The 16,802-nt window shown below is 34.3% G+C and overlaps 1 protein-coding gene across 1 annotated transcript in view; it reads left to right on the forward strand.

Annotated features, from left to right (window-relative positions):
• The window catches only part of LOC129231257 (uncharacterized), a 90,397-nt gene that overhangs the window by 22,430 nt on the left and 51,165 nt on the right, over positions 1-16,802 (forward strand). Inside the window, exons 2-3 of the mRNA XM_054865535.1 lie at positions 1,509-1,596; positions 15,581-15,650. Of these exons, the coding sequence (XP_054721510.1) occupies positions 1,509-1,596; positions 15,581-15,650 (158 nt within the window). The remainder of the gene's footprint in view (positions 1-1,508; positions 1,597-15,580; positions 15,651-16,802) is intronic.

Consider the following 16,802-nt stretch of genomic DNA (forward strand, 5'->3'; position numbering starts at 1 on the left):
TTCAATGCTTTTTCCCCTGGATATCCTGTAGACATCCTGCATGTTCTGTAGACTGAATTCATCAATTCATATCTCAGCCCCTTAAGGTTTAGAGGAGTGAGGCAGGGCTAAACAGATTCTCCTTTGTTGTCCTGTACAAAGCAGTACCGGTATTGACCTGGTAGACAATGGCAGTTTGGAGGAGATAGGGTTACAGACACCGCACACAGATTTTAATAGTAGATTCTTCTGTTCTGCCTCTTAGAAGAGAATGCGACCCATGTTCCTAAGTAATAATTTATCTCATTTCACTGGGTATTATCACCCTTCTAAAAGCAACTTAGAATCACCGTATATAATATACACACACGAGGTTCATTCAATAATTAAAGAGACAAATTGGTGTAAGAAAAGACTGTTGGTAGTACCAGTTTTATACATTTGTAATCTTCAGTTGGTATCCTGGTATGAGTTCTAAGCAGCTGATTGATCAACATTGCTCAAAATTAAGTTCAACGGTATTGGGTCTGCTTGAAAATTCTGCAATTTGATTCGTTTTTTGATTGCTGAAGTTGAAAAACCGGCTAATATATACTCTAGAATGACTAAAGTGTATGGTAAAAATTTTATGGACTGTGGAGAGTGTTACCAGTGGGTAGAACAGTTCAAAAGTTATCGAGAATCAGTGTCTAAAGACTCGTTCTGGCCGGTCTGTTGAAGGTGTGTTACATTGCAATTATATGGAGGAATAGCGTACAATTAACAGCCAGTATTACTCAGATATGCTTTTAAAGAAAGTTAAGCCAGCCAAGAGAGAAACGTCGTGGATCGCAAAGGAAAGATGTGATTCTATAGCAAGACAACGCATGCCCTTACGTGGCTCGATAAACCAGTGAAACCATGGATAAAATTGGTTGGGGGGGGGGGGCACCCTCTTATTTCCATTTCTTTGGTCCCCTGAAGGAAGCATTACGTGCCAAGAAGTTTCAGAATAATGATGATGTCAAAAAAATTATGGGAAATTGGCTCCGACAGCAAGAAAAAGGTTCTTTGCAACTAGTATAAAAAAGCTAGTTACCCGTTGGCACAAGTTCAGTAAGTATTAATGGGGATCATGTTAAAAAGTAGTAGAAGTCTTATTTTGCACAAATAATAAGTTTTCTCAACTTTAGTTTGTCACTTTAATTATTGAATGACATCCCTATATAGATAGATAGTTAGATCGATTGATATGTGTGTGTGAAGTTTTGAAAATAATTGGTTTTTACAATGGAGCAGGATACACAATATAGTTATTCCTAAGAAAAAAAAATTCTGGCGTACAGTTCGACTCAATACTTTCAAGAACAAACTTATGAATTAAGAGTAATCGGATAAAAATTTAACTGCTAAAAATGTTTTTAATACGAGGAGAATACTTCTGTATCTCATACGCAGTCGTTAATAAAAGAAGAAAAATTGCAGAAAATGCTTAAATGTGCTTCACAACAAACATTAGTAAGTTTTTTAAAATTATTTTTTTCTTTTAGGAGTGGGTAAAAGTACCATGGCATCGAGATTTGACAAAGATGCTTTTTCGAAATTCCTTAGAGGCACTGCAATCGCAAATTATAAAATGTAAGTATGAATTGCTTTTTGGTTGATGTTCATCACATATGTCAATTACATAAACTTTGAAACTACTATAATACAGTATACAGGGTGGTCTCAAAGAAACCTTCTTCTAATATTTGAAATCCTTTTAACCAATCCGACCGATATTTCAGCCGTGGTTGTTTAAAGGTACGCGATGGAGATTGTAATGATTTTAAATAGCGCAGAGTTCACGGTTACAGTGAGAGCATTTCAAAATTTTCGAATGTCAATGCCCCGTTTCCTTACGTTAATTGCTCAGCGTATTGAAAAACCACAAAAGACGTAAGAACGATTGGCGTGTGACGAAAATTACCGGAAGTAAAACATTTTCAAAACGACAAATGACACCACATTGGACGAATAACTTTGACGCACTTTGCATAATTTCATAGTTATACAGTACTAGAAGCTCTAGTCACAGAAAACTTAGTGCAAAGCATTGTTTGTGGAAAAAACATTTAAATGCCGTGTGAGAAGATTTTCTGTCAGATTCCCAAATGTGCCAGCAAGTTAATGCGTACCTCTTTAGTTACACGTCAATCGTTCCAATGTCCTGTGGTCGTTTAGCATGCTGATCGAATTCATCATGGAAAAAGTGAAGGTTGCCAATAAAAATTTTTAAAACTCTCTCACTTCAACTCTCTCTCTCTCTCTGTTGCCGTAAGTTCGCTGCTCTGTTTAAAATTATCAATCTTCTGCTCGTACAGTTGTAGTCAAAATTATAAGGACAAAAGGAAAACGCAACACATCTTCGCTGCATTTTGTCGGAAAGTTATGCAAATTTTATGAGATTAGTAAGTCATAATAGTAAATTATTTTTTTTATAACTTTTATTGGGAATGCAAACGGATTTCTTATTCACAGAAGGAAGTTTCAGCTTAATGGACAAAATTAAAAATACAATTTGATTTGAGTGTTCTAAAAAGCAAAATTTCGGGTCACGGCACCGGTAACAGACAAGGGTCCAGTAACAGACAGTCGTAAGTTTGGATTTAAATAATAAGAATGTAGGCGGGTAAAACTAATGTTGCTGCGACTCATGAATACAGTGGAACCATCTGGTGAATTTTATGAGCCAGTTGGAATTTACAAGGCAGTAGTGGAAGATTATGAAGAGCCACCACGAGGTCTACCGGTGTTTCATGTTCATTTGAATTTAATGAGGTTTTAGATCTAAAATAAAGAACTTTTGCACATTTTGAGGAGAAAAGGGGTACTCTGTCCATTTTCCGTCCTTTCCTCATCCTATCTGTTGATGGGAATCATCAGAGTTGTCGGTGTGTGTTACTGGGTACTGGGGGGATCGGACCTTTTTTCGAAATTGAGCAAATAAAAACAGAATAAACTAATTCAGAGGATCCAGAAGCAACCAAACGTTAGATGAGATGTAGTAGCATGAGAGAGAAATAGTTTTAAAAGTCTAAATACATTAAAAGGCCCAAAAAATTGGGTTAATCTGAGAGCGATGTCTTAAGCATGTCTGTTACTGGTGCCGTTACTCTAAATGTTTTCTGCTCTGCAAACTGCGCTACATAGCGATATAAAGCTTACTGAGCGATTGGAGCAGTCACATTTTATTTTCACAGCCATCCTGCTAGGTACAAAACGCAAAGAATTTGCGAAAAGGAAAATGGTTGCTTTAAAAATTTCATGACGTACTGTACGTCAAATTGCAACAACTAAAGATCAGTTATTTAAAGCTTTCTCAAAAATTCCGGCAAATAATGTCGACAAAGACGAAAAGGTATTAAATCTTCTGTTTCAGTATGTGTGAAACTAATGAGGATAAAACAAGCTTGTACCTAAAAAATAAACATCAAGATACATTAGATGGGAATTCAAGTTACGATGCAGTTCTCGAATAGTTAACTTTTACAAAAAGAGAAATAGTTCCATTCTGTGATACTAATATCATGACAGACTCTTAAAAAAGTTCATAAGAGATCAAGGGTTGAGCGTGACAAAAATGTGCTGTTATGGGTAAAAAGTGGGATAGTGTAATGTTTTTCGATGAGTAAAAGTTTAATTTGGATGGACTAGATGGGTTACTTCTGGTACCATCTCTGTGAAGAAGAAAAAAGTCTCAAAGCGTACATTTGGAGGCGGGTAAGTTATGGTTTGAGGAAGTTTCGCAACGAACGGAAACTGTACCGATATTTTTTGTGCAGGGCAGAATGAGTTTTGAGAGTAATGTTGATGTAATGAGGAATATTTTTTTAACCAAAATCACCGTTAATTTCGAGTCTAAACTATTTCTCTAGCAGAATAATGCCTAATTACACGTTTCACAAATCTCAAAATCCTTGCTTGATGCTTATTCCGTGAAATTACTGAACTGGTCCAATAAAAGGCTCTTTGTAAGTTTAATGGAAACTTAGTGAGCTAGACTTTTTTTTATCAATCATGGCAAAACTTTTATGTTTCGTATTTTCAAATGTTCTGCATTCCACAATGATTTCTAGCATAAAAAGGCATTTTGCGTATAAATTTCACCGAATTATTTCAGAATTTGTGTTTTTTTTCTCTGTGCAATTTTTCTGCTGTCCTCATAACCACTGACCACCACTGTAGTTTTAAATAACCAGGTGCAAAATGACGTGAATTGGCCACACAGGTCGTGCGATTTGATCTAGCTATATTTTTTCTATTATAATTTCCTGAAGTTATATTTCTATACAAATAAGCAGCAATCTATCGATGACTTTAAAATCAGCAAAACCAAAGCCATCGGTCAAATTTAGCCGGTTCTATGCAGCAAAGTCATTGAAAATTGGACCATTTAGATCCGTGCCACCGTGAAATGGTGCGGTAGATAAATACACAATGTTATAGTTCATACAAAATGGCCTGCATGGATCTTTTAAATAAAAGAACAATTAGCGTTAATACCTCATGCATAGTTTGTTTTATTCCACTTAAACATCTGCCCGCTCATATTGAAAGACCACATATATTTCCTCACTTTTGAATTTACAATGTTGCAAATGTCGCGGTTGCTAAAGCCCTAAAGATATAAGGATCCAGTAGGACACCAAAAACAAAGTGCATATGAAACAAAATTTTACTTAGCTTAACTTATCTGTAGTTAGTAATTTTGAATGCCGCATTATTGCTTTTTCCTATCAATCTGAGTTGTAAAGCAGCAGCATATCTCAAAAAAATATTTTTTGAGACTTCAATTTTTAATAATAGCAAGAAAATGTTTTATTACCTTTTGACAAAACTTGACAAATTATTGCGTTTGGCTACGTGATCGTAAAACGACTTAGATTTTATTGAAAGAAAAAGCACTTGTGACTCGAAAACACTCATTTTAAGACTAACAGTCAAAGAACCCTCAAAACTATATTGCGTCTGTCACCCAAATATTCAAAGCCACAACTGCGTGCCATACAAATATCACAGTGCAATGACCATCAGCGTAGCTTTAAAACCCTGAAAGGAAATGCTTTACTTTCACGAAAGCATTAATTTAGACTAGGTAGAAATTAATAGGTGTTTCAACTGATCCACATACGGATAATTGACGACTTACTATGTACATCTATAGACACTGAAATTTCTAATAGACAGATAAGAACTTATATACGTTATTGCAGGAGTTGAATATTGCACAAATTAGACTATTGCTTGTCAAAATAAAAACGTTTTTTTAAAAACGCAATAAGTAAAATATGTTTATTCACATTTCTTCATGATGCAAGGACATTCTCACAAGGTTGTCGAGCTCCCAGGAATTCAAAAGATTTTTCTACTTTTTTACGTTTCGTAGAATTGTGCTTGGTTCGCAGAGATTTCTGGGAAATACAAAATTATGTAAAACAGCGTTTGGATGTTAAAACATGATTTGTTTAGACACAAGAATACGCTGTAAAAGTTAGAACGTAATGCGTGGAAGTTTTGGAGATAAAATCTGAAACTCTCTTTCTCTCTCTCTCTTGAAAGGCATTGCAGTCATTTAGAGTACCTTTGAGCCATGTCGTTAACAGTGCGCCACTTCAAATTATTTGTGCACGCTCCTGGTAAATTGATGAAATAAGCTTTCTACTCTACTTTTCACAAAAAAAAATTTTTGGTAATTGCTAATTGCATGGGTCAATAGTTTTGAAAAACATTTTGGAAGCTACAAGGGACTTTCAAAAAGTAAGGTTACAAGCCCATGCAGCATAAAAGTTTATCAGGTACTGCAACAAATGTATTCAATGCAATGAGACAAAAGTATAGATTACTTCCCTACATAGTCACCATACTTATCGAGGCATTTGTTCCAGTGGCACACCCAATTCGTTAAGGGGTCACAGTACCTTTCAAACATTTTTTTAAAATTTAAGTAAATTTTATATTTTTTTGAAACCATAACATGCATACTTATTTCTTAATCAATAATTTATTTTCAAAATTTAAAAATATTGCCTACTTTTTTTAAAAATTCAAAAAATTGAAGAAAATTTCAAGTTTTTGAAATCTTTAAGTTTTTTTTTTATTTTTGCACTAATTAATTTTTTTTTTTTTTTGCTAAAATTTTCGGCTACTTTGCCGAAAACAGCGAAGTAGAATCATGGGATACCACGTGACGAGGGAGGAATCAAGTGCCTTCTTGTGAAAAACAGACAATACTCCCTTGCAAATATTCTCTACAAGTTTTTGAGCATTAGTCGAGCTTCGGTCGAGCACGCAGAAAGAATAATCTGTTTTCTTCCAAGTCGAGTAAATTTTGTGTTGAACGTTTTGAAGCTTATTGTGAATAAATAATACTTGTTTAAGAAAAAACAAATATATAAAAATGAGCAGAATTTTATCCTTTTTTAAAAATTGTATTTGTATGAACTGGAATGTTATTAAAATTTTTTGCACGTTAAAAATAAATCCAAACTTGGCGACGGGGCAAGTTTACGCGTTGAACGTCGGAGCACCTTTACGATCGTTCTTACTGTGTCTTATGTAAACGTGCCTCTGCTATTTTTTTTCGCTCCAAACTGTCTGAAACATTTTTAGTATTATCCGGCTATTTAGTTTTGAAAATTACCATTTAATTTTTAATTAAGTTACACGTTCGTATCTTATAACTTACAATCACATAGTGCTGTCTTCATGCACTTTCAGCTTTAACTTTATACACTGTTCAGTCTGTAATAAATTTGCTTTATTTTAGTGACGGTAAGACATAATGCTCAAAACACTAACAGAACTACGTTAGGTGTCAAAATAAATATGCGAAAACGTGTCCCGTGTCCGGGGCAAGTTTACGCAACCGACTTGGCCTAAAAAATACTTTTTTTTTAACGGTTAAAAACACAAGCTGAGCAACAACTGAATGTACCAATTTTGACACCATTAGCTGTTTCATAAAACCGCAATGCCTAAAATTTCCTAAATTAAAACATAAAAATTAGAAAATTAATTGAAAAAAATCCGCTTAAACGTGTCCCGGTCTACCTATCCTACATTTATTCCTTCTCAAAGAAGTTTATGCCACTTAAAACAACGAAAGTAAAAATCCAGGTTTTGTTGTAAGACATTTTATCCACATTTTAATCTGAAATTATCTTAGACAATATATGCAAGCAGGAAAAAGGCTAGCAATCTTATTTTCTTACTCTAAACTTCATTTCGTTAACTCTGGGGAACTCTATTTCTTGAGCTAAAGCGCAATGTGAAAATTGTTCATATGAAACACTCTCCAATATTGCTTTTTCACCTAAGCGTAAAACACATAAATTTTGCACGCCTGAACTTAATGTAATATTTACTTGTACGTAGATACATATCTTAACAATTATCAGAGTATAAATTCTAGTTTTATTTCCAGGCATTAACTCTTATTTCTGTTGTGGTGCAAAATTATTTCATGTACATAACAATTTTTAATAAGTCGTTTTGTTTCTGAGAAAATACCACCTTGCATAAAGCTATATCTTTACCCTGAGACTGACTCGTAAAAATCAGTAACATCATATTTCTGTTGAGAGCTTTAAATATTGGGATGTGCATTGCTCTAAATTGACCATAAAACGTTTATGCTCAGCCTGAAGAGTGTCTTAAATGTCTAAAGATGTGATAGAAAAAAGGGTAAAATTCCTGTTGTTCAGTATTCATGGTGTTCAGCAAAGCAGAAATTATATATTCTCAACAGAAACCATTTTTATTTCGTACACCGTATCAGATGTAACTTCGTAAATATTACATCACTGTCTGAGCTAACAATCCGAGCTGGTTTAAGAAATGAGTTCTGTTGGGAAATGGCGTTTCACGCATTCGTTGCGATTCGGAAGAAACTTATTTTTATAGTCCAAAGAGTTTCTGTCTAAGATTTGCATCAATAACTTCACTACATGAGAAGTTAACTCCTCTTCGATTTCAGCGGTTCGATGGTTTACTTTGACTCTCCAGTGGAACATTTCTCTAAACGTGGCAAAATTTCTATCGATCTACACCAGATTATGGAAACTGTACTAATGATTAATGGTAAAATGATAATGGTAAAACGGCTTCAAGGCACATTTTACTTAGTCCAATACATTTTATTTTTTATTAATATAAAACTCTGATCTATTAAATGACATTTGTTAATCTGCTTCATATTAAGGAATCTGCATAAATGATTTGTTGGTTTCACGCCTGATTTTACCAAGCATAATAAATTTTACTTTCATACATGCAAAACTATGACTTTTTTAGATGATCTGCATAGATTTACATCTAATAATGGAACTTGCATGAATGGCTTGCTACTTTCAAACCAAACTTAGCATAGTATGATAAATTAAAACACTTATAAACACAGAAGTTGACCGTTTATAAGGCCTATAAGAGTGAGTGAAACACAAATAATAATAATAATAATGAATAAATAAACTTATATGTTCACTAAGTTTTAGAAACATGTTTAACACCCGAACATTTATTCCTCTCTCGCGCACGGTTCGCATGCTCAAACTTCAACAGCAGTGATACGATGCTTCTACTTTTGCAATGTTTCGAGCGACGTGGTATTTGATTGAGAGAGAAAGAAACTTGTGTAAGTTAACCACTTGCGGTGCAGCACTTCAGTTGTCAACATAAACAGATGGCCAACTTTTAGAGGTTGATAAATATGAAATAAGACTAATTCTGTACCTGGCAAAAGTGGACAACTTATTAGACAGGTGGTCAACTTTACAAGTTTTACTATACTTCGGGAGAAGCAGTAAGTTACCGCCCTTAAGCAGAGGCTAAGGATAAATCACATGATGTGGTTCTGCCTTAGCCCTGGTTTAAGGGCGGTAACTTATTGCTTATTACCTAAGCTTTTACCTTCATTTTCGGTAACTTATTGCTTATTACCTAAGATTTTACCTTCATTTTCCAGTTGAACCGCACCATTGCTTGCTTACACTCACTAGTGTACTAAACTAATTTTAGCTACCAGTTTGCTGGAAATCTCAGCTTCAATGAGATAACATCTGACTCGAGCTCGGTTATTGAATATTCTAGAATGATGAGTCCGTAACAAAGTCGAAACTGCAGTCTTTGAATGTTGTAACCGGTATGTCGGCATGTTGCAGGTACTTCGTGCGAATCTACATAATTTTCGTATTCATTAATACTCATTAATAAAAAGTACTTTGAAATTCGATGAATAATTTGCGCTAACTCTACATTCGCGAAACTTAATAACAGACAATAGACATTTAGTTAAGATACTAAATGAGTGCATTTGAAAGTGTTACCTGCAAATATTTTATTAATTTGGTTGTATTCAGTTTAGAAACATTCATAAATTCACTACAGAAAAATCAAATTAAAAAAAAAAAGAAAAAATCACGTTCAAGAAAATTTATTACTCTCATAAGTTCTCTATCAAACAAGTATTTAATGAATAGCTCTTGGGTCTGGGCGCAAGATTCCAAATAGTAATGCAGAATGTTGATGTAGTTAGGGCAAAAATTTCCATTGTATAGTGCAAAAATGTAGTTATATACTCATTGCTATTATTCAATTACTAATTCTCTGTCGATGGTCTTCATACTAGACGAGTTTTTAGCACATTTTAAAACAAGCTAAATGATGATACAGCATAAAAAAAGAAATCATTCTCAAATGAACGGAAAAAATGTAATAATATTCGTTACTTGACCATTTCAGATTTTCATGAAACTTTCAGAAATCTTGAAATTTGACATTTCAAACATACTTTTATTCAAAAAATCTATCATTCATTATCGACGTTTTTGAAATTCTTTAAAAAGCCCTTTTTTAACTTGTTGATAGTACTTTCAGGTATGGTACAATAGAACCTCAAAAACCCACTGTAATATGTACAAAAAAGTGACCGAGTTTGGAAAATTTTCGAGTTCGTTTTGACGCAAAAAATTAGCAGATTACTACAGATACGTGTTTCAGGGTTACAGAGAACCCCCTTTTCAACGTAAAATAGTGAGCTTCCGGATGTAGAGACATTTGGTAAAGACTTAGCTCTTAGGCATACGTTTTTGGCTTTTACCGGATGTCTTCATCCAAAAGATCCCTATTTTGCATTTATAAAATTCGCGAAATTTTCAGCTTGCAAAATTACTAATATCTTCATTTTCGAGAAAAAAGCGTCTCGCGAAAAAAAAAAAGCGCTTTTACAAAAATATGTTTTGAAAAAGAAGGCGGACACCGCTTCCCCCCTCCCTTCCCCCTCTTCAAAAAAAAAACCGCGATAGCTCAAAAAATATGTGAATAAATAAAAAAATAAGATTTATAACTAAACTGGCCTCAAAAAGTTAAGGTACAATATGTTTTTTGAAGTTCAACATAAAAAAGGGACAGTAGCAATAGAATGCATAGTTCGCATGAATAAAATAACGAACTTTAAAATCATTTATAAAAAAAAGAATGCTACCTCTTTTATTTTATGGAAAAGAACATATTTTTACGAGTCAGAAAAAATATGCAAATATCGAGCTTTCGTACTTTTGTGTGTAAGTTGTGTTGATTTTCAACTGTTGTTAGTAGTTTAGGTGACAATAGTCAATAGAGTTTCGAAAATGTCTCAGAGACGACATTTACCCGATTCGTTAACGTGGAGTGCAATTAGACGGATGGAAATAGGATGGTCGCAGGCTCATGCTGCTAGACGTCTCAATGCGTCTCGTAGTGTTGTTTAACGACTTTAGGATCGATACCAATCCGAAGATTATGTGTCCGGAAGACCTGTTCCAGGTCGACCACGAGCTACAACACCTGCAGAAGACCGTTTTCTAGTGCTTTCGGCCCGAAAGAGAAGAACCACTACTGTGCCGCAGCTCGTTGCAGACCGCATTGTAGCATCAGGAAGAAGAATCTCTGCTACTACGGTGAGAAATCTTCTTCACAATGCAGGTCTCTATGCAAGACGACCAGTTGTGTGTGTTCCCCTCAACGGACCACAGCGAAAGATCCGCTTATGCTGGGCAAGAGAACATGTTTCCTGGACCCAGCAGCAATGGGCTTCCGTGCTGTTCACAGACGAGTCCAGATTTACATTGGAGAGTGATTCAGGGCGTCTACTGATCTGGAGGGAAAAGCGCAATAGATACCATCCATCCAACACTGTTGAAAGACCACAGTTATAGAGGTGGTGCAATCATGGTTTGGCCAGGGATCATGCTCGGTGGTCACACTGACCTGCATGTGTTCCATGAAGTAACTCTGACTGATCTGAGACCGGGATGAGGTCCTTGATCCATATGTCCGCCCATATGCTGGTGCTATTGGTAATGACTTACTTGATTCTGATGGATTATAATGCACGACCTCACCGAGCTAGGATTTTTGAGGAGTATCTTGATTATCACGGTTTGGGACGAATGAAATGGCCAGCTCGATCTCCAGACCAGAATTCGATAGAACATCTTTGCAACTATCTTGACAGACAGGTTGATGCTTTAAATCCTCCTCCAAGGTCGTTACATGAGCTGGCGCAAGGTTTACTCTGTGTCTCATCTTCGCTTCCTTTTCCGGTGTCCGACAATGTAATAAACGGCATGGAAAATCGGTGCTGTCAATGAATTCAAGTTAGTGGGGACACATTTTTTATTGGAAATTATTTTTGTATTGTTTCTGTGAAATTTTACTACGTAACACTTTGCTGTTCTGTTTTCTTCAAGAATGGACTTTTCCGCAAAGAATGCTTTTTTTCTTATAGATCGTTTTTGCAATTCACTTAAACAAACTTCTATGACGCATTCAATAAAAAACCATTTAATGCACATCAAAACTTTTTGTTTCTACATTTATTCATTTGCAAATTAGACGCAAAAAACTGGTTGTACCTTAACTTTCTGAAGCCAGTGTATTATAGTGTTCAAAGCTTAGCACTATGTTAATTTATATACACTAACTTAAACACTCGTCTCGTCTATAACAGTCTCGTCTACAACAGAGAAAAAATACAAAAATAACACAATGAAATCAGAGAGCAGGTCAAATTTTTAAGCGTATAGAAAAATACGGAATATGTCTTTCTGTAATTAAAAACGTGGAGGTTAGAAAGCTGTCCATCACTTTATCACCTTATCAGCTTTCATGTTATGTCACTCTCAGCTGGTTTTAGAAACCTGATAATATCCATCTTTTATTCAGAACTACAATAAACAGCAGTTTATCAGTCACTGCCAAAAGATGCCTCTTGGGGCTGAAAAATATCTTTAAAAGGAAGAGGTAGTTCGTCGAGACAAGGCAGGAAGCAAGAAAGGTCGCCGTTTCATATATATTTTTTATGTACAAAAATTTATGATTTTCGATAAGAGTTTTACATTTCTTCTCGTGCTTTTGCACTTCCTCAATTTGTTGATGCTACGTTGTACATCTTTATGAAATATGATGTCGAAAATTTCATACGATATATTTTTTAATGTAAGTGATATGTACTATCTTCAACTACGTACATAACATTGCGTTATATGGCCTTCATTGTTTTAATGCTAAGGAGTGACTTAAGGAAAATTTAGATTTATGATGAAAGATTTCTGCATATAAAATTGGTTGAAATTCCCTCTTAGTCATTAGAAGAGTTTATAAAATAAAAATAATTATTTTTGTAGTTATTTCGAATCTTCATTGTGGCAGAATGATCTTCTTTATTATTTCATTAACACTGTGCGGCAAAAAAAAAAAAAAAAAACCTTCAGAATGCATTTGACACAATTCTTGCTGATTCTTATGTAAAAAGACCCCCTAGATTCTAATATGACAATCGTTTTCCCACATCACGTCCCACGTTTTGGAAATGACGACCCCCAAATTTTTTCAGTTTTCGAGTTCCATATATTTTTATTTGGAGGGGAAGGGAGTTTTATATTAGCCATTAACGTTCTTTTGAGGGCCTAGAGAGGTGCAAAGTTTAAAAGTATGAACATTTGGAGCAAACCGAGAGACTCTCTCATAGGGGTATTTCCTTTCAAAATATCTAAAAAAAATCATTAAAGCAGATCGGTTTGTTTTACAATTTTTTCACTTATGTTTCGGCATAAAACCAGAGTGTAGGACTCCTATGAGCCGTAAGCCCAAAAAATTTCCACATTGGATTTTTTTTTAACTGGAAGCACCGCGTTTTGCATAGTTAGAGTTGCACTGCTGATCTTCAGGAAAGAACTTTCCCATAAAATTAAACTTACATTCCAAGGCATGATCATGATTAAAAATGAATTTCGGTATGTTTATGATATAGCACTAATGTATATTTATATTTCTGGGATTGCACTGCTTCTGGGGCTGTTTTTCACTATGTCAAGAAGTAATAAACGCCATCAAGAAGTATACACCATTGCCACTACTGCAAATCGCACGTTTACCGCTATCGAATGATACCATTTCCATCACCCTATTCAAACCACAACTCGGCACCTCATACAGTGTCCTCTCCAAATACAAGAGGTTTTTTGTAGTAAGTTACCGCCCTAAAGCCAGGGCTAAGGCAGAAATACTTAAAATACACCACCTGCTCAGTTATTCCATCCGAGGACTGCATCCGAGGAAATTAGCAGTCCTCGGATGGAATAACTGAGCTGGTGGTGTATTTTAAGTATTTCTGCCTTATCCCTGGTTTTAGGGCGGTAACTTACTACAAAATACCTTAGCTTTGCCATCAATCTTTGAGTTGAACCGCACCATTGCTGCGGTCGCTCATCTGGTTTGCTAATTCTGCATTAGCTACCAGTTTGTTTGGCTCTCTTTGTTCCCTTAAGAGATTTTTCGCCTCCAGCTCATGTGATTCCTATTCCGGGCTGACGAGTGCTAAAAAGCACGAAACTGTAGTAATCGGATGGAAAAACTGAGCTGGTGGTGTATTTTAAGTACGAGAGGTTTGTATTCAACAGTACTTTTTGTACAGAAATCATGTTCGTATGTAAAACACATCATTACATTGTCTGAATAAGGTGGAAGCGACAAAAGTGATCGTAAAACAAAAAACGAGCTGATGTGTACATCACATGACTTCCTTTTACGCCAATTTAATGATAATAGTGCCTTAGAGTATGCAAAGAAACATTTTAAATATTTTTAACCCAAGTTTGTTGCAAACTGAAGCAAAAACACGTTTTATACAGATTCCTTTTTCCCATAGTGGACATTTTAATGTGACTCAATGGTTAACTCTCTGAATATCGTGAACAGATTTAAAAAGAAAAAAAAAAACCACCAATGGTGTCAGGAAGTGCACAACTAGATCCCACTAGGAGTCTACCTACCAAGTTTCAACTTTCTGGGACATACAGTTTTTGAGTTATGCGAGATACATACGCACATACGGACGTCACGAGAAAAATCGTTGTAATTAATTCGGGGATAGTCAAAATGGATATTTCGGGTGTCTATACGTTTTTAGGCATATATCCACGTGTGGTTAGGTTGAAAAAAAACTCAATATTCATTCGGGGACGAGCAAAATGAAATTTAAATCCGATTTTTGGGTGAACATTTTTTTCGCGAGTACAATACTTCTTTACTTCGTAAAAAGAAGTAAAAAACATACATACGCTAGGAACGGATAACCGCCTCCTTTTTGAAGTCGGTTAAAAATGAAAAAAATTATCAACAGTAAAAATAAAGCGTAAACTAACAAAAGTTACAGAAAAAAACTATTTCTAAGCAATAGTTTAACTGTTCCATTAGTGCAATAATACTCAACACAATACAATTGACAAATTTTTCATTGACGGGTAAACTACTGTAGCCTTGAAATTTTGATAGTTTTTTGACGATGTGTGCTTTATTTACGCTGGCAATTTAATTTATTCATATTTTAGCACAAGAAATTTTTAACAATTTTGCATATCTATATAAATATGATTTATTCTATTCCCCATGTGCGGGTTCATTCAGTTAATATAACACGAATGTGCATTTGCCTCTTTTGATATGACGTAGTAGTTTAATCATAACAAAGAACACTGTGGTGTTCAGAAAAGAGGCAAAAAATTAAATAAGCAGGGTAGATACCATAAAAAATTTTGTTTTTGAATAATATTTTTGTTTGTAACAAAAGATGTGTATCACGTCTTGTGTTTCCCATAGTGTGGGCATGTTTTATGAAGCAATAGGGTAAATGAAAAAAATAAAGTATTTAACATCAAAAATAACATCTTTTAAAATGAAACTCTCAGTAATAAACTATTCCATTTTTGTTAATGAAACAATGATCACTAAGTTCACTCTCGAATCAAACGAAGTATTAAAATTATTACAATTATTATTACATTATTATTTTTTATTTATTTATTTTTATTTTATTTATTTTTTGAGTCAACAGCATATTTATGGCATTTAGTTTTTAAAAAGTGAAATGTTAAATGTGTTCAAAGTTTAAAAAAAGTCAAATTCGCGTAGTTCAAAGTGATATTTTAAAAAGGTTCTCACAAGTCGAATTTAACGAAAACTTTTTCCAGAAAACTATTCATTTTGTAAAATTTGATTGTACTTGACATAATTTTGACTGATGTTCAAACTTTCTCATTCTTAGGGTAATCGGAAATTACAAAATGGACTTAGAAATTTGGGATACTTGTGGAGAAGATCGTTTCAGATGCATGGTAAGAATTTTTAATTTTTCATTTAAGGGGGTCCGGGACACATTTTGAAAAAATTTTTATTAAATACTTTAGAGTTTTGAAATTTTTTGCACTGATTTACCATCTATTTAATAAGGAAAATCATAACAAATATTTTAAAAAAAATTTAATTCAATTTAATTTGTTTTTCTAACAAAAAATGGGTTTGCTTTAAATTGCTATAACTCAAAATATTCTTGGTCAATTTTCAAATTTTTTTCAAAAAATTATGTATAAATTGTCTAAACTTTAATTTTTATTCGGCGATTTTAAAAGTATTGATTCAATAAAAAATAAATAATATTTGAAGAAAAATTTCGAAAAATTCGAAGATACTTTTTTTTAAAAAAATAATTTTTTGCAGTGAACTTTTTTTTTAATTCGCCGAATAAAAATTAAAGTAAACTGTTTGAAAAAGATATGCTCCAAATTTCATTACTTTATCGGTTCCTGACTTATAAGAGTTTGAATGCAAGAAATCGAGAAAAATTGCAACATGGAGAAAAACGCGTTTAAAATTTTAAAGTTAAATACAGATTAGTTAGGTGCATGCAACAAAAATAATTGCATCTTTCGTTCTAATTAAGATAGAAACAATATTCAAACGTCCTTTTAAGCAGAAGAAAACGGAGTAGTTTTTCAAATGATAAAAAAAAATTGCAAAATTTGACGATTTTTGTGTCCCGGACCCCTTAATTCCTTATGGATGGAAAGTTTCCTTGAAATAAATACATAATGTTACCCAGGGGCGGACTGACCAGATCGGCTAGTCGGGGATCCCCGACTGGGCCAACTGTCAAGTGGGCCACTTCAAGCAATTTTTTCATTGAACTTGATACATTTAAATTAACACCTAGAAATTTTTAAAGTGTCATAATAAAAATTTAAAAATAAAAAAACATGTAATTCGTTTACTCTATGTAAAAAAAGCGTTTGGAAACAGGTTTACTTTTTTCATCGTAAGCAGGGACCAAAGTGAGTAGCCGAAGTTCACACGTGGGAATGCTTTCCTCCTCTCTTATCAAATTTCTCTCTGGGGGCCATGGCTCCCACATTGAATAAACGGGAGGGGGCCAGAGAAATTGGGATCCGTCGCAGACTGAAAAAGGGGCGATAAAAACTTAGATTTGTACG

Source organism: Uloborus diversus, chromosome 10, assembly GCF_026930045.1.
Source record: "Uloborus diversus isolate 005 chromosome 10, Udiv.v.3.1, whole genome shotgun sequence".
In the NCBI taxonomy this organism is placed as follows: Eukaryota; Metazoa; Arthropoda; class Arachnida; order Araneae; family Uloboridae; genus Uloborus; species Uloborus diversus.